This window comes from Rhamphochromis sp. 'chilingali' (assembly GCF_963969265.1).
Source record: "Rhamphochromis sp. 'chilingali' genome assembly, chromosome: 7".
NCBI lineage: Eukaryota > Metazoa > Chordata > Actinopteri > Cichliformes > Cichlidae > Rhamphochromis > Rhamphochromis sp. 'chilingali'.
The window spans coordinates 1,778,882-1,805,811 of record NC_137934.1 but is presented as its reverse complement, the minus strand read 5'-3'; the positions used below and the strand labels follow the sequence as shown (position 1 = coordinate 1,805,811).

Below are 26,930 nucleotides of genomic sequence, written 5' to 3'. Positions count from 1 at the left end.
GACAGCACCCCCACCACTGCCACTACTCTCAATATATATATATATAGTCTCCACTTTGGTCAGCAGAGAGCACACGAATCAGCTTTAGGTTGAGTTTATTATTTCATGTAACTGCACGCCACAGTTTCTCTGTCCAAATGAGACCGTGAGGGAGCGAATCGCGCACATCAGCGTCCGTCAGCCTCAGCATCAACTCCTTGAATAAATAAAAATAAGTCATGATCACCATCAACATGAAGCCTGGACAGGTGACAGAGAGGGTGGAATCATATCTCAGATTAAAATCTCTGGTAAAAATAAATAAATAAATAAATAAGGCAGAAGAAGGAGAAAAGTGCAGGCATTCCTTTCTCTGTTTCCCCAAATAAACAGTGTGCAGATGAAAAGTGGGAACATAAACAGGCCGGAGAACCTCGGATGTGCTCCCCTCACTGAAAATGTCCTTCTCTAAGTCTGAAACAATATTTAGTGAGAGAGAGAGAGCTGACTCGACACGGAGTGAGTGAACCAGCGCAGCACAGATGGCAGAGGAGGCTTTTCTCTTTCTGTCTTTTATCTGGTTTACGACTGACAACAATCCAAAAAACACCAAAAATATTCATTACGACAGGCAAAGCCTTACATTTGCTGGAATCTTTAATGTTCAGCGTTAAAATGATTGCAGAGCTGAACTGACAGAGGCTTGCCTGTCAGTTCAGCTCTGCAATCAAGAAAAGAAGAAAGAAAGAAATTGAAAAAATGTGCAGGTTACAGAAAAGCTGTGCAGTTCTGGGAGGCACCGACCTGACCCAGGACAAATAAAGTAAATTTGCTGTCCTAATAGAGGCAGCAGCCAATTTAAGGTTACTATGAAGTTGAATGAGTGCTACCAAAAAAGGAGGAGGAGGAGATTTAAACACAAAAGCATCACATGTGGATGTGAAGAAAAGGAGAAGTGTGCGTAATCTGGTAAAACTACACATCCACGTTGCGTTTTTTATGGGAGCAAAATAAAAAACTAAAACTGTATCTGTGTGTGCTAAAGAATATTTCTGCAAAATAATAATAATGATAAAAATGTTGCACGGTGATCAGGAAACCTGCACATCTGTCATTCGTGCTGTTTGGACGTGCATGTGCTGATATGTCACACAGCCAATGATTCCACATCTGTGTCTCTAAACCTGTGCTCGCCCCTCTGTTTATCATAATGTTACATATAGTCTAAATATAGTACACTAGCAACAGTCTAAATGTTTTCCGTGATAACACTTTAGCAACTTTAGAAACGGGCTGCAGATTTAGTGCGCTTTGGAGCAACTGCGAGTAGCGCCCCCAGCCGGCGAACGACACAACGCCACCATTCACCAGGTACCTGATGTCCGCTGACAGCCACATCATCCCTTCAGCAACACGCAGACACAAACACAGACACACAAACACAGACGCACACCGTCTTGTCATCAGCTAACAAGGAGACCCCAGCGCTAATAAGTAAGAACTCCGAAGAAGAAGAGAAGCAACTCACGGACTCGAGGTTTTAGGAATAGTACAAATCCCCTAAGACAGCGTGAGGCTCACGTCCACAGAGGTGCACCTAATGATCTCATGACAGCAAGAGCCTCACTAAATATGGGCGACATGCAGTGTTTCTGCAGGAAGGAGCGGACAAGAGCTTAGAAGAGCCAGCATCATGCCAGGGCAGTGCCTTTCCTTCTTACAGAGCTGTGCATGAGAGAGAGTGGAGCCGAGCTCGGTGACCTACCTTCCCGTGTCCCCGTGCAGAAGTTTCCGATGTGAGTCTGTCCTCAGCAGCCGAGCGGAGAGGAGGCGGTGCCGGCAGGAGACTGAGGAGACTCAACTTCTTCCACTTCCACAAGCGGAGAGAAGGAGTCTGGTGTCAATTTCCCCCGTGGTAAAAATAGAAGCGTCCGGGAGCAAAAATTTCAAAATAAAGTTTGTCTTGGCAGGACTCCACAGTTGGCAAGGGGCCGATGAGAAATACAGAGCTGTGGCCAAGATAGCTGATGTTGGTCTAAGACCTTTACGCAACTTTGTATCACGCATACCTGTAACCCGTGAACACTGTGCATAAAAATGTGGTTGGTCAGTTTGTGTTTTCTTTGCGCATGACAGACCTGACACTGAGTCCAGTAAAACAGCTTAAATAGTGGCTCAAGCTCGAACTGTTTTAGAAGCAGAAGCAGAAGGCGTCTAGTCCTTCTCACTGAGCATACTGTTTGGCTGTTTTCGGACCGGAAATCCTATAAAATGCTTTAAATAAATAAATAAATCCTGCAGATTACACCACTTCGTGGAAATCTGGCCCTGCTCAGCTCGATATAAAAAGAAGTCTGACAGGTCTAAGCTCAAATAAATCCTATTTTTTGCGAGTTCTTGAGCGCCACAATCTAACTTTGACCTCTGAAAAGCACAACTCGATTAGGAGCCTGTGCTTTCCACACTTTGTTTCAAGGAGCTCTTGTTGTGGTGACTTTTAAGAGGTCATTCTTGGGGCGAATTACCCACACCTGCTTTGGGGGTTCAACCTGGTGATCAGTTCTACAACTTCAGTCTGAATTCGACCAAATTAAACTGACTTCTTGCTCCGATTAGGACATGGCTGAAACTTCCTACCTGTAAAATGCATGCTTTTATTTTGTAGGAAAACATTTTCCTCTGTGGTTTCGTTTTGTCTGTTTTTGCAGGACTGGATTCAGCGGGATCCTGCTGACTCGGTGCCAGATCTGCAACTCCAAAGAAGCAGCTGCAGCCGCTGCAGAGGTGGGGGTTGAGTGTGTGTGGGGTTTGCTATCCCTGCTGTTGGTTTGGTGCTGTGGGTATCGCACAGGTGCTGGAGTGGAGAGTAGATGTCTGTTATGTCATGATGGCAATTCTCCCTCAACACAGTATCCTGGCTACACCACAAGTTCTGTAACTTAGACGTGTACATGTATCTATACGTGTAACGAAGCGCAAGTTTGGGCTTAAATTGTCAGAAATAAATGTGTGAAATTACATAAAAAGTGCTCCAGGTCATTGCCCAGACTGTCCTGTGATTATAAAACAGGTTTTTGTTAATTCACAGAAATATCCTGGGGATTTTTTTTTTAATCTATTATGAAAAACATAAATTTCTAGAGAAGACGGTTAAAAAAGTTAAATATCTGTCATTTAATTGTTTAGTCACAAGTTAATTACTTTAGTAAATGGGTTTGGGGTCTTTATCAGTAGGAAATGCTGTAAAACCTATAAAAACTCAGAAAAAAGACCAAAATTTATGCCAGAAGTCTCCAGCAGTTACCTCGGTTGCCTAGCAACCACTCACAGTAAAAACCTCAAAGCTTCCTGTAAAATATCAAATTAACGCTTTTACACATTTAAAAAATTCTTTTACATGTGTAGAAATTAAACAAAGAATGTAACATGAATGTGCTTTTGGATGTTACACCAGCTACATATTTCCCTCCCTCTAGTCTTTTTGCTGCTAAGATACAACGCTTTGAAAAAGTATTTGCCCCCTTCCCGATTTCTTTTGCTCCCTTTTGGTATATTTGTCACACTTACATGTTTCACATCATCAAACTAATTGTAATATTAGAGAAAAATAACCAGAGTAAATACAAAACAAATACTCCAACCCTACCCGGCCGTACGTGAAAAGTCATCGCCCCCTAAATCTGACAGCTGGAAGAACTGCAGTCAAGTGTTTGTGATAACTGACAATCAGTCTTTTACATCACTGTGGAGGAATTCTTCGCCAAATCTTCTTTGTAGAATTGTTTGAATTCAGCCACATTAGAGGATTTTAAAACACGAAAAGCTTGTTTAAGTTCATGCCAACACATCTCAATTGGATTTGAGTCCGGACTTTGACTAGGCCTCTCCAAAACCTCTTTTGCTTTAGTCACTCAGAGGTAGACTTATGATGTGTTTCGGATCACTGACCTGCTGCATAACCCGAGTGATGGCTGGATATCCTCCAGCAGACAGCAGAATCCAGGTTCCATCAATTACAGCAAGTCGCCCTGAAGCAGCAAAGCAACCCGAGACCATCACACTACCACAGCCACCCCAAAAACCGCTTTTTGTATTTACTCTGGTTATTTTTGTCTCTATTTAAGTGTCACAAATATGCCAAAAAACTAAGAAATCAGGAAGGGGTTAATGTTACCCTAGCTATGACTTAACCTTTTAACCTTTAATGTATTTTATAATTTTAACAATTAATCTAAAAGACTATCGATATAAAGTGTTTTGTATATATTGTAAACATATGTACACAAACATATGTATGTTCATTTTGGACAGCACCTGGCCAGCTGTCTTTTCTGCTGTCTCCACTCTTTATATTTAAATCCTATCAATTCATGGGACAGTGCCAGCTGACTGCACGTGTTCAGCTGTCATGTGAGAATGTGAAATGCAAAAACAGATAAACAGACGGAGCATTGCGCCGTAAACAAGGGGAAACTCATGATGGTCAAATGTCATCTATCTACAGGTGCTGAAAAATAGGTCAGCGCCTTGTGTAAAACCACCACTTGCTATTTTACAGCTTTTGCATGGCTGACTTTGTATAAATAAATAGGATGATTGCAACATGAAGAGAAGACTGCTCGAAGAACGAGGCCATCATTTTAATAATTAGGCATCCTTAGATGTAGGTTTAGGGCAAGAGGTGCAAAGGCCTACTCAGACCACCACGAGCATGAAGCGACAGACGGTCGGTGACTAACACCAGCCTGGGGCAGTTAGGCTGATGGTGGTGCAGAAGTGCGGAAGACAAAGAAGATCGAGCATGCAAATTTTTGACCTTTAACATGTAAGATGTCACTTTGTTTATTCTATGGACAGAGGAATCTCTTTCCCTTTGTTCATGGGCTAAGTAAGTGCATCCTGACTCGAGTTCAACCAGCAGACCAAATCGTTTTCATCTCGAAAGCAAAAAAGAGGAACTCCCCAATAATGCTGGTTTATTCTTCTAATATTAATTCACTGTTTCGCATATTCAGACATGGCACTGTACAGATTGTAATACATCAGCTGGGATTTAACTTAACTGAGAGGCTCACTGGTGACAGTCAAACTGAAATCAGCCCTCCACGCATGCCATTTGCCGTTTTGCCTGTGTGTGGGTTTGTGTGTGTGTATGTGAGTGTGTGTCATTGTCTCTAAACCCTCGCGTCTTCACAGCACCTTACATTTCTGTCAGATCAACAGATATATCTTTGCCTCTGAAGCAACAACACTGCTCTGCGTCTGCCTGGAACAACAGTGCTCTGTAAGTTTTTTTTTATATCTGATTATGTAACAACAGACTGTGTCGTATTGGTTAAACTGGTTAGTTACACTTATGTATATACTTGTGTCTTGTGTGGAAAAACACAACAGCCCAGTAAGGTGGGTGAAAGTAAGACGACCTGAAGTCTGAGCCTGAGAAGTTGCTGTAATGCAGTTATACAGACAAAAAGCTGCAAAGGAGTTTGAACTCGATGTGCTCGAGAATTCACATATTTGAGTAAACGTTGATTTAATAGCAACATGAGGCCATGAAACACGTGAAAATGTAGTTTAGCTATTCATTTACAAAGTTTTTGATGACTTCAGTCCAACAAGATCTAATCGATCAGTTAAATTTAATTCCAACTGAGGTTTGTTTTATATTCACAACTATATAGAAACAGTCAAAAAAAAGGAGAATAAAAGAGTGCGTGCACCGCAGTCGGCCGCGGCATTGTTGCTCTGGCTCAGAAAAGCAGTCATTACATGCTCAAAACATAAATAGCTGCTTTCATTGCGACTTGGAATAGAAAACCAAAAAAAAAATGGTGTAGGTTTTAAGACACCCAAGAGGTCCGTGTGTGTCTGTGATCCCTTGTAACTGTTCTTAAAATGACTGGATGTATTTTGGGTGCTGCACTGAGGCATATCTGCTACATGTGTCGGCCACAGTCGGACAGAATCGGTTTGGACGAGCAGAAGATGAATTTTTACGTGCAGAACGGGCTCTGTTTAACTCACAGTGTGATATTCAGAGTTTTAGCATAGTTTATTTTTAGATAAAGACACGGTTGACACAAACACTCATTATAGTGAACAGAAATCAAAGTAGAGTTATTGTTAAGAGGAATATAAATCTCTCTTTGAATGCTAATGAATCCTACCTGAGGTAGGCCTGAACAGTTAATGTGATTTAATCACATCTTGTCAGGTTATTTCCCAGGTGCTGTACAGACTTTGGAAAACATAAAGCAGATAACAGGATCTAACAACAACTTTTTTCCACTGATTCAGGAAATAATGATTCACTTTGGGGCATTTGGGCTCCTGATTTCAGATGCACTTTCTTATCCAACTCCACCTACACGCTTCGAACGCTCGCTCAGTTTTGTTGGAAAAATAATTTCATATGTGACAGTTAAAGGGCACATTGTCTGTTTTGAGGTGCCTACACAGTCTCGCGCATTGATGTATGTACAGAGAAATGCTTCGAGTTGCACAGCCATGAGCTAACTTCCTGATATCACAAAGAAAATAATCATGACCTAAAAACTCTAAATAGTTATCACTGCTATGCTCTTGATTTAATATCAGTGGGTAATCTACAGAAAACAGAGAGGCACATCGACTGTCTGAGCTCACGCTGGTGCGTTCGTGCGTGATAAGGACCAACACTGTTCTGGTGATTTGCTTTTTGTCATGTTGTTCTCAGCAGCCAGTTAAGCAGCTATTTGACTGATCGCTATTTACACCAAGCACGTTTCTGCCTCTTGTCGGGTTCCCCACTTCAACACTGTGACTGTGCCCACATATTAATAATATTTCTGCTGTTTAAATGAGCCGAGGAGGAGTTTACACTCAGTAACACAAATATTACACAAATGGTTTATTTTTCTAAAACCTGTAGCTGTACTTGGTTACCACGCGTCAGACTGACACATCTGAGAAAAGTACTGTGAAGAATACCAGTGACTGTGATGACGCGCTGGCTTTTCTTTGCAATAAATGATCATTTTCCAGGTTTTCTGTGGGCCAGAAGCCCCTAATTCATCTTATATGGGTCAGATTACAGGTGTGTTGTGACAGCTGGGCCACACTAGGCTTGGTGTGACAGATGTCAAGCTTGTCTGCTGAGTATTAGGCTAGATCTAGCTTATGTAGCATTTGCTAGCGAGCCATAAGTAGCCCTGCTATCTGGGTCCAGAGGCCACAATGGGGTTGGGTTTTTTTAAAATTATTTTTTAAATATTTCAGCAAAAACTGTTTAAAAAAATTAAAGTCCTCTTCACTTTTGTCAACGACGTCCCCATCTTCTTCCTCGTTTAGTTCTTCCTTCACATTAGCACGTGTTAGCACGCTAACGCACCCAGCTAAAAAAAAGTTGAGGACTGTAAACGCTAAACATGAGCACATAACGCTGTCAGCTCTAAGCGCTGCTCTGCCTTCATGTCGAATGTGTTTCCGCTGCTAATGTTTACGCTTCCTAATTGTGGTTTACTTGAATAAACACTTGACGCTTGCGCTGAGGTCGCCTTTAAAAGCTCGACCTCGTTGCTTTTATCCGAGCGCAAATGGTTTGAAGATGTCAAAGTATTCGCATAGTCTGTCGAAGCTCGTGCGTCCGAGCACATAATGTTGTGGCGGGTTAGCCATTATGACAAGATAGAAATGGTGAACCCACCGGAAAGATCATAATGGCCGCCGTGTTTCGTTTCGCTCTGTCACAACCCCGTTATCACTGCCATCTAAAACGATAACCTGGAGCTGTGAGTCTGCCGAGAACAGACGAGTTTGACCAAATGACAAACACAATCAGGTTTTTGATTCCTATTTAATTGCATTTACTCTCACACCAGAAAACTTTCTCTCTGTTCTCTGTGGAAAACGAGCGTTCAGGCCTCGAGATCTCGTGTCGAGTCCTCGGCTTGCTGAAAACAGAGTGACTCATAGGACTCTTTTTTTCCACCACTCATTGGGTCAATCACTATCTGCTTACTCTGCAACACTCTTGTACCAAAGTATTCTTTGCACATCAGAGGGAATTATACACTGCATGCAAACAGTTTCTGTGTGTTAGTCCCGGGCGCTGCATGAAAGACACCCCGCAACAGTGTGGGTTCAAAGCTTGGCTCAGGAACCGTGCCATGTGTCGCCTCATCTCCCGCCAGTCTTTGTTTTTGTTAAATAAAAAGAGGGAGGGCGGAGAAAAAAGAAAGAAAGCACCAAACTCTTAGTTTATAAAGAGCACACGCAGAGCCGGGACTTGGCTTCTGCTGTTGTTGGACCTTTTAATGTTTTGTTGGAAAGCCGTCAGTGTTTTGGTTAGTTTGGTCGTAAATTACAGCAGCATGGCTAATATGCTTGTCACGGTCTGTTAAAGGGGGTTTGTTATTAAATTCACTTTCCCTTTCAGTTTGCTCAAGTAATATCACAGAAGTTGATCATAAATTTTGAGCTGCTGTATCACCGCGCTACCCACTTAAACGCCCCACAGTGTATGGGGAATTTAAATGAGAAATGGGGAAAAAGAATAGAGTCACCTGCATCCATTTATAGACTTTTTACAGGAGTAGACCTCCTTTCTCAACACATACACAAACAAGATGCAAGTCATTTATTGTTTATCTATAAAATATCAGAAAGTGCTTACATGGAGCTCAAGTTGATGCCTTTAAATTGCCTTTTTTGCTCTCAAAGCAGTCTAAAATAAAAAATAATTAAATGTACATTAATATAAAATAATGCAATAAGCAAATTTGCACACTAAATTTAAGCAGAATGGGGTAAAAGAAAAGAAGCTTATTTTAGCTTTAAAGTCAAATGACAGCAAAAAGATAAACACCTTTCTGCATTAAAAATAAAAATAAACTCCATAATAGTTATTCCCGTGTGTTGAGATCGGATTAGGTGGTGCAGAAGTTGAATAAACGTATGAACAGTTAGTCTCCATTCGTTAGAAAAACCAGTTTTCCATGTGCTGCACTCTGCCTCCTGACATCTGACCCACGTTAAACTCATGGACTGAACATACACACACCCACAATGGACAACTGTACCCTCAAACACAATAATAACATGGACTGAACCACCACTCACAACCACTAGCACTTTATATAGCCTCTGTAGAAACTATCTACACCCTCACTTATCTTAACTGCACTACTGTATAGCTCTGTGTAAATAATCATTCTGTACATTCGATAATCTTTAATCCTACAACTGTTTACAACTTGCATAGTTCCCATTTCTGTATAGCTGTATATCTCAGATTCTGTAAAGTTATTTATTTCATATTCTGTATAGTTTTTCATATTTATATCCTGTTCATATCCTGTACATAGCTTGTACTCACTACAGCCTGTACATACTTATAGTTATAGAATATTCACAACATACTTCATACCGTGTACATTATAACATACCATAATAGACCCATTTCTGTAATATACTCACATATCTATATTATTGCTAATATATATTGTAATATATCTATATCACTAAAGCACTTCTGGATGGATGCAAACTGCATTTCGTTGCCCTGTACCTGTGCATGTGCAATGACAATAAAGTTGAATTCTATTCTATTCTATTCTATCCATACTGACTAAAATAAACACCTTTTAGGTGCAGATCATGAAGCGCTCCAGCATTGCTGCTCATGTCTAGGCGACATCCATTTGTCCACACTGTAGGGTCTGGTCTTTGTTGTGGCGTTTTGGAGGTCATGCTGCAGTAAAACCTGGTTTCTTGTGGCAGTCATATGTTGCTGTTTGGTTGTCCACTGTTGATGTGGGAAGCAGCTCAGGTATATAACCAGGAAGCTGAGGTTTTGCACTTTTTATTTCACATAGTGTTTAAAAACATGTTATATGTTACGGTGTAAGAAGTTAAATTACAGTAAAGTAGATTTGCCAGCTTTTGGTAATCACACCTCCTGTTTTACTGTAAGTAACTTATGGCACATGCTGTGTATGTCAGGTTTTAGGTTTATAATTTCATCGTTATAAAAACTGCACTCTTTGTGAGGGGGTGAAGTTTTCACTGATATGAAGAAATGAAACTGATGGACACATAGTGAGAATAACACAAAGACAATCACGTATCAGTTTGCATGCCGCTTTGTTTAAATGTGCTTCTCGTCTTTATTTACTCCCAAATCGAAGAAGAGCTCAGGAGAGCAGCCTGGCTGATCTCCTGCGTGTCTTCATGAAATCTCGATCTTTCTCTTCATTTCAGATCATTTCCTTTCTGGGTTTTCTGAGCTGATGCCTGTGACGTCTTGTGATCGCTGTCGATTTCCCTCTTTATCTCAAACATCTTCTGCTTGTTGTCGCGTAACCGTTCCACGCTGCAGTCGAAACCCTTTTGATTTTAAAGTTGTCCTTACTCCCGTTCACAATAAAGTCAACCGAGTACCAGCGCTTCTCATCGCGCACACGCTCGTTACAGTAACGATACTTTGATCTCAGTTTTTTTGTTCCATAAAATGAAAAAACGATGAGTTTTAAAGCAGAGGGAATGTTCTGTAACCGTACAGCACCTGTTCAACGGAAGAGCGACACGCTGGAGAAAGGAGGCTGTGAGGGCGGACTGCGACTTCCTGTTGTGGCTTGTGTCATCACTTTGTTAACCTGCAAACTTTATGCAGTCTCAAAGTGTGGGTGCCTCATGCTAAGTGTCACATCCCCACATATGTCTCCTCACTTGTACGTGTCAGGCTCCTGAGAAGCGCAGCTCTGTTGGGTTTGTTGTAGATCCTAGTGAAACACAGCTGGGAAGGGAAGAGAAGGTGAGGTTATCCAGGTTGTGTGTGTGTGTGTGTGTGTGTGTGTGTGTGTGTGTGTGTGTGTGTGTGTGTGTGTGTGTGTGTGTGTGTGTGTGTGTGTGTGTGTGTGTGTGTGTGTGTGTGTGTCTTTTGGGGCTTTTCTGTTGCTTTTTGTAGTACTGATTTTAGTGTTGTCCATTTTTAAGCTGTATTCCCACCAACTTGTATTTGTAATTTGGTAAATTAGAAAGTTGCATTGATCTGGCTGTGAGTGGAGGAGGTAGAAACTAAAAAAGCCGAGCGGTCAGAGGTGGCAAATTTGTTTCAATCTGTGCCATTGGTCAGTTTTCTCAAAGAAATGTCCCCCTCCCTCCTCTCTGTCTCTCTAGTTTCTCTCTCACTGATTACATCCAGGACTTCAAGGCCAGGCCAACTTTTACCAGGTCTCACCATGTCCATCGACCCTGCGGCCGAGCTGCCTTTCTTCTACGGCAGCATCAGTCGCTCGGACGCCGAGCAGCACCTGAAGCTGGCTGGGATGTCCGACGGCCTCTTCTTGCTGCGGCAGTGTCTCCGCAGTCTGGGGGGCTACGTCTTGTCTATCGTGTGGAACCTGGAGTTCCACCATTACTCCGTAGAGAAACAGCTTAACGGGACTTACTGCATCACAGGAGGGAAGCCTCACTGTGGCCCTGCAGAGCTCTGTGAGTTTTACAGCAAAGACTCCGACGGCCTGGTGTGCCTCCTGAAGAAGCCGTGTCTACGCTCCCCAGATACGCCGATCAGGCAAGGCGTGTTTGACAATCTGAGAGAAAACATGCTGAGGGAGTACGTGAAGCAGACCTGGAATCTGGAGGTGAGCCGGGTGTCGGGTGGTGCTGAAGAGTTTAGAAAAAGAAAATAACCATGTAGGGTAGAATTTTGAGCTACTTGTACTTTACCTGAGCATTTCGGAGACTGAAAAGTTCATTTTTTAGCTATAATTACTTTTCTGTGATATTGAATATGTTTAAATGTCTTCCCAACAAACTACGGTTGTTGTTTTTACAAAATTTAACCATGCAAATGTGCTGACTTCTGCTCATGGAGATAGCTTTGATGTCTGCATCCAGCCCGCTGTACAGTGCAGTCAAAGTGATCTCTTCAGTCGTTATATTTTCCGCCCTCATCACGCTGCAAAATATAGCAAATAAACCAAATAGAAAATCTGCTGATGGGTGAAAAATTTATACAAAATAAAAAATTTGTGATCTGATAAATGTTTTCGCCTGTAAGCAAAATTTGCCATTTTGTTTTTTTGTGGTTATTTGAGAGCAGCTGCACAGATAAAACTTTCCACTGCTGTATTGACATGTAGATATTTTTTTAAAAGTACACGTACGTCTGAGAAACCTTCACATTTAATGAACCACTATTTAAAAAACAACAACACGAGGTGTCTTATCAAAAATCAGCAATCTTACCAACATGTGTCAGTTTTCCCACATCAGTCAGTGAATGTCGTTACAAAGAAACAAAGTGTTCAAAGTTAAAGATCAGTGGTGTGGCAGCGCCAGGTCACACTTTGCTGGTAGACTTTAAACAACTTTTGAAAAACTTGTGACGGCCCAGACCTCGGACTCGGACAATCCCTCCCTTCTTAATGGCTCTCTGCAAATACAACGAGAAGTTTGAAGTTGTGACCTTCTTCTCTGCAACGTTTTCATTTTGTGGCCCCGATCGGACTCTAACTCGGGGAAAGGTCTTCCCCGCAAGCCGTATGTTTGAGTCTGGTTTAACTGACATTTCTGAAGGGACTTTTTTGGTGGAGTGGGAGAGACTTTGCCCACACACAATCTCTCCAAACCTTTCCTCAAGTAGGAACACAGGTAGGAGCTCTCAGTTCCTCTGAAGGTTTCTGTGGCCTGGGGAAAGTAGTTGCACTAACAAGCTACAGTTCTTAGAAACGAGAACCAAAAGTATGAGACAGACGGTAGAAGCTAAAGTAAAGAGTCAAGATGGGGGAATAGGAACAAAGTGAGCAGGTAACTGGAAAGAAAAGGCAGGCCAGGTGGGAGTACGAGGGTCTGAGATGACAGCACTGAAAGAATTAGTCAACAAGACTAAAGCTAAGAAGAGCATTTTCACTTGTGCCTCCTCCAGTAACCTGCCACATACAACGATCAGTATCTTTTTGACACCGGTGATACAACTGAAGAGCCAAACTAGCTCCACGTCTATGCAGAATTCGCCTGCAGCTCGAGTGTCATAACGTTCCCTCTCTGAGCTTCACATGCACCACCTTCCACCGCATTTGACACCCAGCATGAGCAAATTCAGAAACACCAGCAAGCTGCGATGCAGTCCTCCCCGCAATTTTAGATAAAAAGTCATTATTGCAAAACACGGAGATAACACGTGATCATTTTTCCGGTTCAGGGCGAAGCCATGGAGCAGGCCATCATCAGTCAAGCTCCTCAGCTCGAGAAGCTGATCGCAACTACAGCCCATGAGAAAATGCCTTGGTACCACGGCAAAATCTCCCGCCATGAGGGGGAGAGGCGGCTTTACTCGGGAGCACAACCGGACGGCAAGTTTCTGTAAGTTTTTGCTTCTTTTTTAAAAAGCCTGCTGTGTTTGTTTGTTGGGTAAAGATTTTGCATTTATGTGTGTTTTGTTCCTCAGAATCAGAGACAGAGAGGAGTCTGGCACATACGCTCTCTCCATGATGTACGGGAAAACGGTGTACCACTATCAGATCCTCCAGGACAAGTCGGGGAAATTCTCTATGCCTGAGGGAACAAAGTTTGACACAGTCTGGCAGGTCGGTCCTCAGGCTCTTTTTTTCTTCCTCTTTACTTGTGTGTCGTTTTTCTGGCCTAAACTAAACTTATTCTCAATGTTCAGCTGGTGGAGTATCTGAAGATGAAACCTGACGGCCTTGTAACCGTTCTCGGAGAGGCGTGTGTTAACGGCAAAGCTGCTGTTGAAAGTACTGACCAATCTTTCCTTTTTTAATCACATCTCAGCCTGAATTTGCAGTTTATATTGTGGTTTATTCATAATATGAATAATATAATACGCAACGTTCTTTTTTGATTCTATTCACTAATGAAATTCTCCTGTCATTTTTCAGAGACACCCAGTCTTCCCAATGTAAGTAGTCGGTACATCCTGCACTGTTCAAGTCAGCGCACGTCTTCATCCTCTGAGATTTATTTCTTTGTCATTCCTTTCAGAGGCCACGCGGCGCCAATGGATACACACCGCCACCTCGAGGTCGGTAGCCAGCAGTGCAAACACACAGGCAGCATTGAGCATAAACTGCGATGGCTGTTCCTGCAAGGATGCGTTCAAATAAAAAAACTCACAATTACACAATCAGTCGTAGAAGGAAGACTGAAATCTGATAGATTATAACTGCATGCCAAGCGCTGTGTTTAAAGGTTGTGAGTTAAAAAATGTAATTCCTCAGTAACAGTGTCCAGTTAATATATCACTGGGTAATTAATTTATACAAGTGCATCATGTTTTAGACTCTGATACGTGATTTTGAATGTAAAACCTTCAAGTTTGAAATGTTTTGCACATTATATCTACAAACAAAGTACATGAAATTTATTGTGTGCAATTTGTACTTTGCAGCTCTTGCATTGGTCACAAAGACTACTGTGCCCGAAGACCGCGACCTTCTCCCCATGGACTGCAATGGATTCAACCCGTATCACAACCCCAATGATATCAAGAGGTTCAACATCCAGAGGTCCGACCTGCTGATGGACGAGGTGGAGCTCGGCTCTGGGAACTTTGGCTGTGTCAAGAAGGGAGTCTTCAAAACAGAATCGTGAGGAGCCGAACATTTTAAAAACAGACGCTGAGCCGTACGTGCGTGCGTGCGTGCGTCTACTGATGTCGCTGCCTGTGTTTTGTTTGGATTCAGGGGTCAGATAGACGTGGCCGTCAAGGTGCTGAAGAACGACAACGAGAAGCTGGTGAAGGAGGAGATGATGCGGGAGGCAGAGATCATGCACCAGCTGAGTAACCCGTTCATCGTCCGCATGCTTGGCCTGTGCAACGCAGACTGTCTTATGCTGGTCATGGAGATGGCTTCTGCCGGACCGCTGAACAAATTCCTCTCCTCCAACAAGTAAGTTCATCTTTAACTGTTTGTAGTTACACTTAAAAAAAGTTGTTTTATTTATTTATTTATTGGTAAACTCTGGTTTTTCTTTGAGTCAGTTTCTTAGCAGTTATCCTAACCTGCAGCACGGTTGGGTGGAACCACTTGACATAACTTTTGAATAAAAGTGTTAACATTTTTTATTTCATTTATTTATCAGTTACGTATTTATTTTATATATTTTATGTATTGCTTCAATGTTTTACATTCATTGTACATTTTTTTTAAAGTAAATCCAAAAAACACAGTATTTTGTTGAAATAACACAAATGACTCAAGTAAACCTTTAAAAAAAATCTTTAGTGAATAAAACTTCAGAGGATTTTTTAAACCAGCAATAGTGAGATTTCAGTTTTAGGAGTGTAACTAGGAGACTGATTAAGGTCTGACTTACATATTTTTATATAAAAAAACCATCTTATTTATTATTTTTCATGACACTCAGATCCTTACGAATCCTATATAGCATGTGTAGAGTCAGATCAGATTACGCTCTGACTTTACAAAAATACATACATGTCAGTGTAACCCTAACAGCTCCCACAGACATGCACTGCCCCAGGATGGGTTTTGCACCAAACAGGGCTGTGGTTTAGGGTCAGTCAGTTTCATGCATAGAAATCTTTCAGCTGTAACAAGGATCAAAACATGTCGATGTGAATAATCTTACTTTATCTCAAAGAACTCAGCTCTTCTACGTGGTAAATAGTAAACAGAGTGGTGCTACTATAACCCCTTTCTATTCAAGGTGAGCCCTCAAAGTGCGTCCTGGTACAAGTCTGTACTTCTCAGGTGGATTCTGATACTGACACTGCAGAAGTCCTTGCCATGACATGCTGATGAGGAATGAATCAGACAATCTGTTCGTCCAAGACATTTCTGATCTTTATGAGGCCGTTCTTTTTTCCTGTGGCAGCTCCATGTATTCTCAGAACTGTCACGTTATGACGGAATAAATACAGAACAACAAAAGTGAACGTACGCTTTCTTACATCTTAATTTTATAGGAGAGCAGGCAAGACCGTACTCTGTATGGACAGCAGCAGCTCTCGAAGGGCAGAAGTTGGAACATGGGGATGTGATTTTACACGTCCTTTAGGTTATGTGTTTGCTTTAGTGCCAGGATAACATTTTAATAGCCACCTTCACTCTTTCCAAGACTTAAGTAAAGCAAAGAGAAGCCTATAACTCAAGTCCAGTCAATAGAGATATTAGAGATAGATAAAAGAGCAGGGGAATGACACGCAAAAGCTTCTCCAGCTGAGAGTCATCCTAGGTGAGGTGTTTTGGGCATGTCCTCCCAGGTGAAGGCCCTGGGGCAGAACCAGGACAGAGCTCACATTTTGCCAACACCTCGGTATTTCCCCTGAACATCTGGATGAGGCGTTTCAGCTCAGACTGTTGCCCCCATGACTCGGAGCTGGAAAAGCAGCAGAAAATGGAGAGGTGGATGATTCCAAAACTCCAAATATGTCTTAAAGCAGGGGTGTCCAACTCCAGGCCTCGAGGGCCGGTGTCCTGCAGGTCCTTGATCCAACACAGCTGATTACGGCTAATTGACCTCCTCAACATGTCCTGAAGTTCTTCAGAGGCCTGGTAATGAACTAATAAATTGATTCAGGTGTGTTGACCCAGGGTGAGATCTAAAACCTCACCTGGAGTTCCCCACTTCTGTCTTAAAGACTCAAACTTAGGATGGTTCATTTTTCAGGCTGCTTCATTTGAAGGTTTCTGGATACTTAAAACTGCAATAATATTCAGTGTTTTGTTGCATCAAAAGGAACTGGACAAGTTTTGTGTCATCATCATCATCGATCGTCTGTCCATCTATTTACTTCTGCTTTTCCAGTCCAGGTTCAGGGGGTGCAGCTGGAGCCCATCCCAGCTGTCTTAGGAAAAAACTACATTTGTGTACTAAAAATATCCTAATGCTTCTTTTCTCTGGACGTGTGTCCTCACAGGGATACTGTATCGGTGGAGAACATTGTGAACCTGATGCACCAGGTGTCGATGGGCATGAAGTATCTGGAGGAGAAGAACTTTGTGCACAGAGATTTAGCAGCTCGCAACGTCCTGCTGGTCAATCAACAGTTCGCCAAAATCAGTGACTTTGGCCTCTCCAAGGCCCTGGGAGCAGATGACAACTACTACAAAGTACTCACGAATTTTTTAATATTGTTGTACCGCAAGACAAAGTTGCATGAATACAGAGTGATTAGAGAGTCCGGTGTGGGTTTTATCAGTGTGTGCAAACAGAGAGTATGTCTTAGATGGATTGCCCTTCTGCGAGTTGCTGACCTCACAATGTGCAAACAGTAATTAGCTCCTATTGACAAAAATGTGTCAGGTGCCCTGTTTGAACTAAACACTCAATTGATTTCCATTTTACTGATTTACTGACCCATATCTGGAGTGGATGTAGTTACCAGAGAGCCCCAGCAATCCTTCACTCCAAGGCCCTAAATACCATCGCCGATGTTTGCTTGCTTTGGCCGAGTCCTTGGCGTGCTTCTTACCATCATAAACGTTGTGTTCACAGGCTCGTACTGCAGGTAAATGGCCGCTCAAGTGGTACGCACCAGAATGTATACTCTTCCACAAATTCTCCAGCAAAAGCGACGTGTGGAGTTTTGGTGTCACCATGTGGGAGGCGTTCTCCTACGGAGGGAAACCCTACAAGGTAAGACAGATTACTGCAGAAGGTTATCAAAGCATGACGTGATCCCAGAGCTCACGCTGCCTGTCTTTGAATTTGTTCTCCAGAAAATGAAAGGACCCGACGTGATCCGCTTCATTGAGAACGGGAGCCGCATGGATTGTCCGGCGGCGTGTCCAGAGCGAGTATATACACTGATGAAAGAGTGCTGGACATACAAGTGAGAAACCGATGGTCTTGTGCGTGCGTTATATAAGAGAGGCATAAACAGAGATTGTCTGTATGTATGTACAACAAAACAACAAGAGTTCATGTTTCCACAATAAGAAACAAACTGGGAAAGAAATGGTACATTCAAAGTCCGAGCTCAAATCCAGCTGAGATGCTTGAACACACCGTTAATGCTCAAACCCACCAGTCTGGCTGAATTAAACAATACTGCCACGAAGAGTGGCTGAAAGACTCATTGCCAGTTATCACAAATGCTAGATTGCAGTTCTTGCTGCCAAGAGTGGCACAACCAGCTATTAGCTTTAGGGAGCAATTAGTCTTTCACGCAGGGTCTGTAGTTTTTTCCCCTGAATAAAGTAAACGTACTTAAATCGTTTAAAAACTGCATTTTGTATTTACTCTTGTTGTTTTTGTCTAAAAAGACTCATTTAAAATTAGTTTGATGACCTGAAACATATGTATGACAAATGTGCAAAAAACTAAACTAAGAAAACAGGAGGAGGGCAAACACTTTTCACAGCAGTGTATTTAATGACTTATGTAGTTTTCATACGTCAGGCATGGCTGCTGTCACCTAACGACATTATATTCCTCAGTCGTTCCCTCGTAAATGAAAACAATTTCCTCTTGAATATTTGTTTTTTAGCGTCAGATTAAGCAAGCAACGCATCCTCTTAAAATCCTGTGACTTCTATTTATCACAGCCTCCTCTCTCTGCTCCTCCCCTCTCCTCTCTCACAGACACGAGGACCGTCCTGACTTCAAGAAGGTCGAGGAGGCCATGAGGAGTTATCATTACTCCATATCCGGCAAGGCCAAGCCTGAGGAAGGCGCAGCCGCCGCCGCACCCGAGCCTACCAAGTAGACAGAAAAAAGGCACATTCTGTCCCAGCGCTGCACAAAGCGTCCTTTCAGCCGGCCATTAAACAACCAAAACAAAGAGTGTTTTATGAACTGTGCACAGTGACCAGCTTTGACCGCAGAAGCGACGCAGCAATAAATGTGCATTTGTAAATCGGACTTCAGTGTGTCAGCCGTGCGAGGAAGCTCTCTGTCTGCCGTGGTTTGAATGTTAAGTGTCGTAATACTGCTGAACAAAACTAATTTTATTTTCTGCTACTTTAATCGAACCATGTATTCAAATCTGCGTCTTTGTCCGCCTCCACCTAAAAGCATTTTTAATGTTTTTAGCCTAATAAACTAGAAACAAACGAATTATGTGAGTGAAAAATGTGGATTAACTTATCATAAATCTGCTGATATGACTGAATTCATTCTTAAGTGCTGTGTGATTTTTTTTTTTCTTTTTCTTTCTTGGAGCTACAACAACAGTCTGACATTATAAGTCTTAATTGTTCTTTTCCAGATGTTCCAGATGTTCCAAAACCATAAAAATAAAAATCTGTAACTTTATCACAGATGTGGCGGGAAAACTACGAGCCTCCATTCAACTGGTCTTCTGCAATCTGTCTCATAAAATCAATCATAACACAAAAGACATTACAATTAAAGACATTATGAACATTTGTATCAACAAAATGCTCCATAAAAGCATCAGCATTTGGTGATGTTTCACTGGAAGGCAAAAATGAGCTTTGGACATGAGGTGCATGCATACTTTCTTATAAATACTCTGAACATGTATGTGCAGAATCCAACATCTGCATTTTTAATCAAAAGAAACATTCAAAATGAGAAAGTCTAATATGAGACTTTTTGAGACTTTGAGTTTAAAGCTGTTCTCTGTCTTTAAATATGTGTGTTTGTTAAATAGTTTTTTCTCTCTGATGTTTCAATGCCAGTAATTTAAAACGTCACACGCGGCGATTTATTAGGAAAGAAACAAACTGAGGTTAGTCACGCTGGCCCCAAACTGTGTCAGAGGAAGTACTTGTGAACCGTCAGGCCACACTGGAGGGTCCAAGGAAGTCGATGAAGCAGTTTTCAAAATAATAGTAGGTTTTCACAAAATAAACCCTATGACCCTATATTAGACCCTATGCATGCTGTGGTATAAATAGGTAATATGATCAGAGTCCCGGAAATCTACATTTATTATATATTTAATATTTTTTCATAAAGAATTTAACGGTATTGCTAATTTCCAGCCCTTGTCCTTTGTTGGGCTTTTACATCCATAATGCATAAAACAGATTTACACAATTCAAGTGTCTTTGAAAGACACTATATATTATACACTGTAATTTAAGAAAAAACATATGGTGACAGTTCTGCCACCAAACATGCTTTTTAGCCATAATTTGTAGAGTTTGGTTGTACAAAGGTGTCAGATACTCGATTAGAAAGGGTGACGATTGAGCCCAAACTGTCAAACAAGGAAGAAATATCATAGATTACCTAATAACTGAGCAGGTGTGTGGTGTCGAATTAACTTAAATTTAGATTTGTTTTAAAGTTAGTCTTAAGTCCTCATGTGGGGCTGTGTTTGTGTGGGTCAGTATGGGACATGTCAGTGACATTGGTGTGTAGTCTGACAGTTTCATATATGTTTATGTTTATTTATATTTATACATTTAATTACAGCAGCAGTGTTGGCCAATATAGCTTAAAACTGTGCAGGTTACTAGATTAGGACCTTTTGTTTATTATAAGCACACATATGCACATATCGTTTCATGCCATAGTTTCTCCTTTGCAAAACTGAAAAAGAATTTCATTTCTTCAGTATATGCTGACACGTCATTCAAATTCTGTAACACTTGTAGCTTTTGTTTTACTTGTAACTTTTCCTGCTTGACCTTCTGTGGCATGGCTTGGGTAAAAACTATATTGTAGAAAACTGCAGACTGCAAACTGTGAGGTACTGAGTCAAGATGTAGGACGGGAGAGCAAAGAATCAAAACGCCGTGTAGTCCCACATAAAAAGAGACATCTGATCAGGATACGGGCGGAGCAGGATTGATTCTTCCGAGCAGTAAAATGAGAAAACCCACACTGGAAACTTGATTTAGTTTGTCAGCAGGTGTAAGTGATTAATACATGAAAACTGCTCTTAGGTCAGAGGGAATGTAATGAAATGACCAAAGCTAACATGAAAGTCTCCACATATAGTGGAAAAAGCAGTCCCATTACTTTGAAAATCCTGAATCCGGAAGTCGCCGCTAAAGCCGCTAGCATTGCGCTGGTGTACTTTTCGTTTCACAGGGAGGAGTCAGACATTAGTTTCTTTATCAAAGTGACATGTTCGCACCGTTATTACTAATTCTACGACATGTATCGCACCGTGTGTCCATAATGTAGCCCGTCTGCGGTGTCGACATAAAGCTATCGATCAGCGACCAGATATTTCTCGATAAAAGGTCGAAGGAAACAGGAAGGCGGAACAAGTAAGTTCGGGAAAGTGGCTTTCAACTGTATCATTTCGTCACCCTGCGAAGAGCCGCCCGAGTTAACTGCTGCCCTTAGGCGGCTTTTTCCCCTCGTTTACGATAGCGTGTGAGTGATCCGGGTTTGTCGTGCGTTTTTAGCGGGTTTTATATTTGCTGTTTTATGGAGCAACAAGTCCGGCCGAGTTAGCTAGCGTCACGTCACGAATAAACTTCGCACCGCCGTCATGAGCCCCGATGTTGAATCTCTGACTTTTATCCTGGAAATGTGCTTAAAAACGACACAAAGCCCTCCAGACAACGAGCAATGTGGACCTGATGTATATATGGAGGCGTAAATAAACACGGCAATGTCGATTTACGTTGGCAACACGCGGTTTGACTTGGTTTTATTGTCATTCGGCATATTCTTGATTTCACGGCGGAATTGGTGTATGAAATAGGAAATGACTCACTCAGACACCATGTTTCATCTTTTAAGGTTAATCTCTTTTTGCCCAGGCTTGTCGTTTGCAGACAGCCTCCCAGTGCTGCAGTGTGGTCTCAGATCAATTATGTCGGGCAACTGGGCATTTTATTCTGATTACAGCCAAATTATTTAGTTGTGTTGCTCTCGTGCGTAAAATTTCTCGCACGGCCTCCATTTCTTTTCCGGTTTAACAGTTTTATATCAACCTAGCATGCATCTAACATATGATTCATGACTGGGAAAAACCCAAATCTCACTGTTGTTTGGCATTTTAGACACTAATTTAACTAACAAACATGCTGTTTGCAACCCTAGATTTTAATTGTTACATACACATGCAATCAGGTTTGACAGGAAGTAGACATTTCAATGTAAATGTGCATATATTAACCAAATTCTGCCCTTTTCTTTTTCTCCTTTAATCGTACACAGGAGTCAGAGACTCAGTCCAAATAAAAACCACGACAATCCATAACCAAAACAACCCACACTGGCTGTTCACACAACCTTGTCTGCTTCCATTTCAACGGTAAATAATTCACCTGAAGCGTTCGAACAGATCGTCTGCCGCCACCACATGCGACCATGTCCATGGCCCTGAAACAAGTCTTCAACAAAGATAGGACATTCCGGCCCAAGCGCAAGTTTGAGCCCGGGACGCAGCGCTTCGAGCTGCACAAGAAGGCCCAGGCGTCCCTGAACGCCGGCCTGGACCTGAAGCTGGCTGTGCAGCTGCCCCACGGCGAGGACCTCAACGATTGGGTGGCCGTCCACGTGGTCGACTTCTTCAACCGCATCAACCTCATCTACGGCACCATCAGTGACTCGTGCACCGATCAAACCTGCCCGGTCATGTCGGGCGGGCCCAAGTACGAATACCGCTGGCAAGACGAGCACAAGTACAAGAAGCCGACCGCCCTGTCGGCTCCCAAATACATGAGCCTGCTCATGGACTGGATCGAGGTACAGATCAACAACGAGAATATCTTCCCCACCAACGTCGGTAAGTGTTGAAATAAGCCACGAGCCACGGCGTCTCAGCGGTTGGTTCAAGTCTGTCAAGTCATCTCATGAGGCAAACCAAGCGACCAGCCCATTCACAGACAGACTGTGGCCACGCTTCGATATGGTTACGAAGCCATTCCAGTCAATAAATTCCAAAGTTTTATTTGGTAAACTTATGACTTTTGTTCAGATTTCAAATTTTCTCCTGTTGGTGTTTTAACCCAGTGGCTCCCTGCATGGGTGTTGGCACCACAGGTAGGGTCACACAGCAGAAAGTGGGGAGCTGATGCTTTAATATATCTTTACTTTTATGAACTGAATGGCTATAATGAGTAACCTCTATTTCATTTTAATGATCCTTTCAGTGTGACTCATTCGGAACGCAGAGAAAAGCCACTTAAATGATTAACGTGTAATAATTACAGAGGAAAATTGAAATGAGATGCGAACGATTCACATCTGAAATGTGAAGCCTGTTTTTCAGCATCCGCAAGGCCACGTATGTCAGATTACCTTCAGCGCTGAGCATTGCTAACATCACAGTTAATCTGCTGCAGTGGAATTTGTGGTTTTCTATTATCTCCGAGTGTGTTTGTGTGCACTGTGCTGTGGCTCAGCAGCTGACTGACTGACTGCAGAAACATGCCAGCCAGTGGATTTAGAAATGGGTCACAGGATGGACAGTAAGGCTATGAATAGAAACGACCTCTGACGCAGCCATCCTCTGCAACACGTTCCTAAAACATTATTTAATTAGTCAAAGCAAAACGATGTGCTGAATTAAGCGTGTGTTGGGAGATTATTCGGCACACCGAGCCCTGTCGATTTTCCGATCGTGTCCGATTGTGACGCTGGCCGCGTCTGCTGCCGATTGGCGGCTGGTGTCCAGGCCTGAGGGGGAGAAGACGGGGAAAGGTTAATGTAGAAAAAGCAGCCTCACTTTTAATTAAATGCATCAGTAATTTCAAACGTGTCTGTTTACTCCGGAGCAAATAAAAGGTCACCGCAGACTGACCGCAGCCTTCTCGCTCTGTCTCCCATCTGCTTGACTCCCAGGTACTCCCTTCCCTAAGACATTCATGCAGGTGGCTAAGAAGATTTTGTCGCGTCTGTTCCGGGTGTTCGTCCACGTCTACATCCACCACTTTGACCGCGTGAGCCAGATGGGGGCAGAGGCTCACGTCAACACCTGCTACAAGCATTTCTATTACTTTGTCACCGAGTTCAACCTAACGGACCACAAAGAGCTGGAGCCCCTGGTGAGCAGATGACATCGAGCTGTGTGTGTGTGTGTGTGTGTGTGTGTGTGTGTGTGTGTGTGTTCCTGTCTAACTATCTTTGTGAGGACTGAAATCTGCATTCTACTATACTTGTGAGGACACACTCACCGGTCCTCACAAGTTTGAAGGCCTTTTTGAGGCTCAAAATGTGGTTTTAGTGTCAGGGTTACAATTAGGTTATGGTTAGGTTTAGGGTAAGGGTTAGGGATAGGCATTCATTTTTAATGGTTATGGTTAGGGTAAGGGGCTAGGAAAACCATTATGTTAATGAAGGTCCCCACTAAGATAGCTGAATAAGATAAGATAAGATAGAACTTTATTAATCCCTCGGGTGGGTTCCTCTGGGAAATTCGATTTCCAAAAAAGCACAGCACCGACAGAAGTTACAGAGAATGGGCTTGTGTGTGTGTGTGTGTGTGTGTGTGTGTGTGTGTGTGTGTGTGTGTGTGCGCGCGCGCACGCTTGTGTAATAATCAGCCCATGTTAAAACACCGAGATGCTGCATTTGAAGGTTGCTGTGACACAAAGCTGCATTTTAGAGCAGTGTACAGCGGAGATGTGAGGCTAATCTTGCATCGTGGGCCGGACCGGCGAAACTCCCTTCTGTACGCTTAACGGCACAAATCAGTTTTTCCACTCGATAAAGTTTTTCTATTGTAATAAGTGAAAAGGAATGAAAGAAATCTGTAAGCATGACTTTTAGGGCTTAAATTGTCAGAAATAAATGTATAGGACTAGCGGGCCATATTGGAGCATTTGACTGGCTGTTTCTGGCCCCGGGCCTCATGTTTGGCAACCCAGGTAAACAGACTATCACATTTCCTTTAAATTATCTTTTGAGAAGTACAACAAAGAGCCCGATTACTACATTATCAGATCAGTCTAGCATATCGTTTGATTTAGGAAATTAGAATTGGCACCCCTAGTGGTCAAATCGTGTAAGTGCAAGACTATTTCTAAACTTCCCCAAAAACTTGTGGCTTCTCTGTATTTCAGCATGATGTTGCTTAATGGGTGATGCATAACTTGATAGCTATAGATGAGAAGATGTGAGTTTAAAAATGAAGCTGTGGGTAAACTGTATCCTTTTGTTTAGTGTAGCTAATGAAAACTGCAGTCATGTGATGCCTCAGTGGCCCAGGGATTTAGGTCACTGGTTTTTAGGCTGCAACAAAATGTCCTGTGTACAAGCTGCAGATTGCTGCAGCTTAATGCGATGAGTGGAAAACTACAATAGTTAAGACCCATGTATGAGCACACCAGAGAAATGCAGGACTCAAAAAATGAGTCTTTGCAGTTTGTTTGTCTTAGAACAGATTTTTTCTTGTCTTTCCATTATTCTGAAACCCAAATTTATTTTACTGTTAACTGTCAAAGACGAGTGCTCACTCTGTCAGGTGTGTGTGTGTGTGTGTGTGTGTGTGTGTGTGTGTGTGTGTGTGTGTGTGTGTGTGTGTGTGTGTGTGTTTTGACCAAAAAGCTTGGACTGCTTACTCTTTGTTTCCCACCTGTATGTTGCCCACAGCAGTGTGCTGTCATGTGATCAGTGTAGAAACTGGCTTTGGAAAGGTTCGCTCAGCTGTGTGCTGTTTGTTTGTGTCTGCCACAGAAAGAAATGACCTCTCGGATGTGCCACTGAGGGACCTGCGGACACGGCGAATGGATGCATCCGTCCATCTCGAAGACTGCTTTGGAGAACGGAAAACGAGCAATCAAATCCAGAGTCTATTTTTATATTTAAGTACTGTAATCTATTTTAGCTGCATACTGTAGGTTTAACCAGGAATCCTGTTGCGCCAGGGCGTTCTGCTCCTTCTGAAAAGTTTTCAGACATTTTATCAGAGCACAGTATTAAGAGGTCTGTTTGTGTTAATGTCTCTTTTTTTTAATCTGAATCATTCCAGGATGCTTCCTCTTTTCTTTTCTGTTCCAAATGATCTAAAATTAGTACGGTTTCTTTCTTTTCACCTGTAAATCTCAGTATGTTCTTACATTAAAGTGATTCTCAACTCTTTCTGATGCTGATGATAATGGGCTGCAGCATTTTTTTTAAGTCATAAAAACCTTAAGATTAAACTGAGGGAAACGGAGGAAACAGAGTATTTTACTGAACTGAATCCATTTAAAGTCATTAATTTTTATTGGTTAAAACTCATATGTGCAGACAGGCTAGATACTGTAATGGTGACTCAGACATCAAGGCTGTTATCTTACACGCTGGGCTGGGAGCCATCGGGTCGGGTTCTCAGATGTCAAACCTGCAGGTGTTTATTGCAGATACTCTTGGCAGCTGAAGGTCACACTTGAACCTCACATGACAAACACAAGTGGAAAAACATGATGAACAGGCTGTGTTCACTAATGTCCACCAGGAGGCGTCAGACTCCCAAAACCTCCCCGTCTCCCTGAGCTTTCTATCCTGTGGTTGCTGCTGTACTCTTATGAAATCTGCTCAATGTCCCACTTTGAGTCAAGAAGGGGGGGAAAGACCTGATTCGGGTGAATGATTTGGCTAAGCTGGTTATGTAAGAAACAGGCCAGACTGTACTGTGACGAACACAGAGAGAGGGTTTGTTTTTGGATGAACGCTGCTTAATGTGACTGAGCCAACAATAGTCCCGAACAACAACATCAGTGGTTGGAGTTGGTGGAAGTTATCAGCGCTTATGGGCGGGGTTATATAAATAGTCACACAGTCTCTCTCATTACTGCTGCAGGGGTGCAGTTAGTCATAATAAACCATTACTCAGTCATCTTATTCAAGGCAAATCATGTAAGCCATCGTTCAGAATGGCCCCTTTAGGTGCACCTATATAGTATATGAGTGTAACATCAGTCTTTGCAAAGCTCATATCTGATACTGTTGCACACGTACACACACACACACAGAGCTTTCAGCACTGCGTTATGACATAAAGTGGAAAATTACAGTTCACTGTTACACCCACTCTCTAACTGCAGTTTACAGGCAAAACACCAAACAGGTTAATTCCTTGAATTTCAAAATAATCGCACTTCCTGTTCGCACTGTCTGTA

At 42.3% G+C, this 26,930-nt stretch overlaps 3 protein-coding genes across 5 annotated transcripts in view; 2 read left to right on the top strand and 1 right to left on the bottom strand.

The window, feature by feature from the left end:
• Window positions 1–1,898, bottom strand: part of adamts10 (ADAM metallopeptidase with thrombospondin type 1 motif, 10) — a 70,856-nt gene extending 68,958 nt beyond the window's left edge. For both annotated transcript variants that reach the window (XM_080886477.1, XM_080886476.1), the window contains exon 1: window positions 1,745–1,898. The gene's annotated coding sequence lies outside the window, so the exon portion shown is untranslated. The remainder of the gene's footprint in view (window positions 1–1,744) is intronic.
• zap70 (zeta chain of T cell receptor associated protein kinase 70) lies at window positions 1,749–19,163 on the top strand. 2 transcript variants are annotated; one of them, XM_080886480.1, is made up of 14 exons: window positions 1,749–1,894; window positions 2,688–2,763; window positions 11,137–11,603; window positions 13,166–13,326; window positions 13,412–13,550; window positions 13,634–13,718; window positions 13,863–13,882; window positions 13,966–14,005; window positions 14,372–14,570; window positions 14,667–14,873; window positions 16,868–17,060; window positions 17,446–17,586; window positions 17,670–17,782; window positions 18,535–19,163. In XM_080886480.1, exons 3-14 carry the CDS (start codon window positions 11,199–11,201, stop codon window positions 18,656–18,658), a joined length of 1,827 nt encoding a protein of 608 aa, XP_080742606.1. In that variant the 5' UTR covers window positions 1,749–1,894; window positions 2,688–2,763; window positions 11,137–11,198; the 3' UTR covers window positions 18,659–19,163. The 2 variants fall into 2 exon arrangements, with proteins under 2 accessions (XP_080742606.1, XP_080742605.1); XM_080886479.1 differs by lacking the exons at window positions 1,749–1,894; window positions 2,688–2,763 and adding an exon at window positions 5,169–5,263.
• Window positions 19,164–20,916: 1,753 nt separating this feature from the next.
• On the top strand, window positions 20,917–25,914 carry mob3a (MOB kinase activator 3A). The gene is made up of 4 exons (XM_080887418.1): window positions 20,917–21,140; window positions 22,042–22,612; window positions 23,671–23,873; window positions 25,504–25,914. Exons 2-4 carry the CDS (start codon window positions 22,195–22,197, stop codon window positions 25,531–25,533), a joined length of 651 nt encoding a protein of 216 aa, XP_080743544.1. The 5' UTR covers window positions 20,917–21,140; window positions 22,042–22,194; the 3' UTR covers window positions 25,534–25,914.
• The last annotated feature ends 1,016 nt before the right edge of the window (window positions 25,915–26,930 follow it).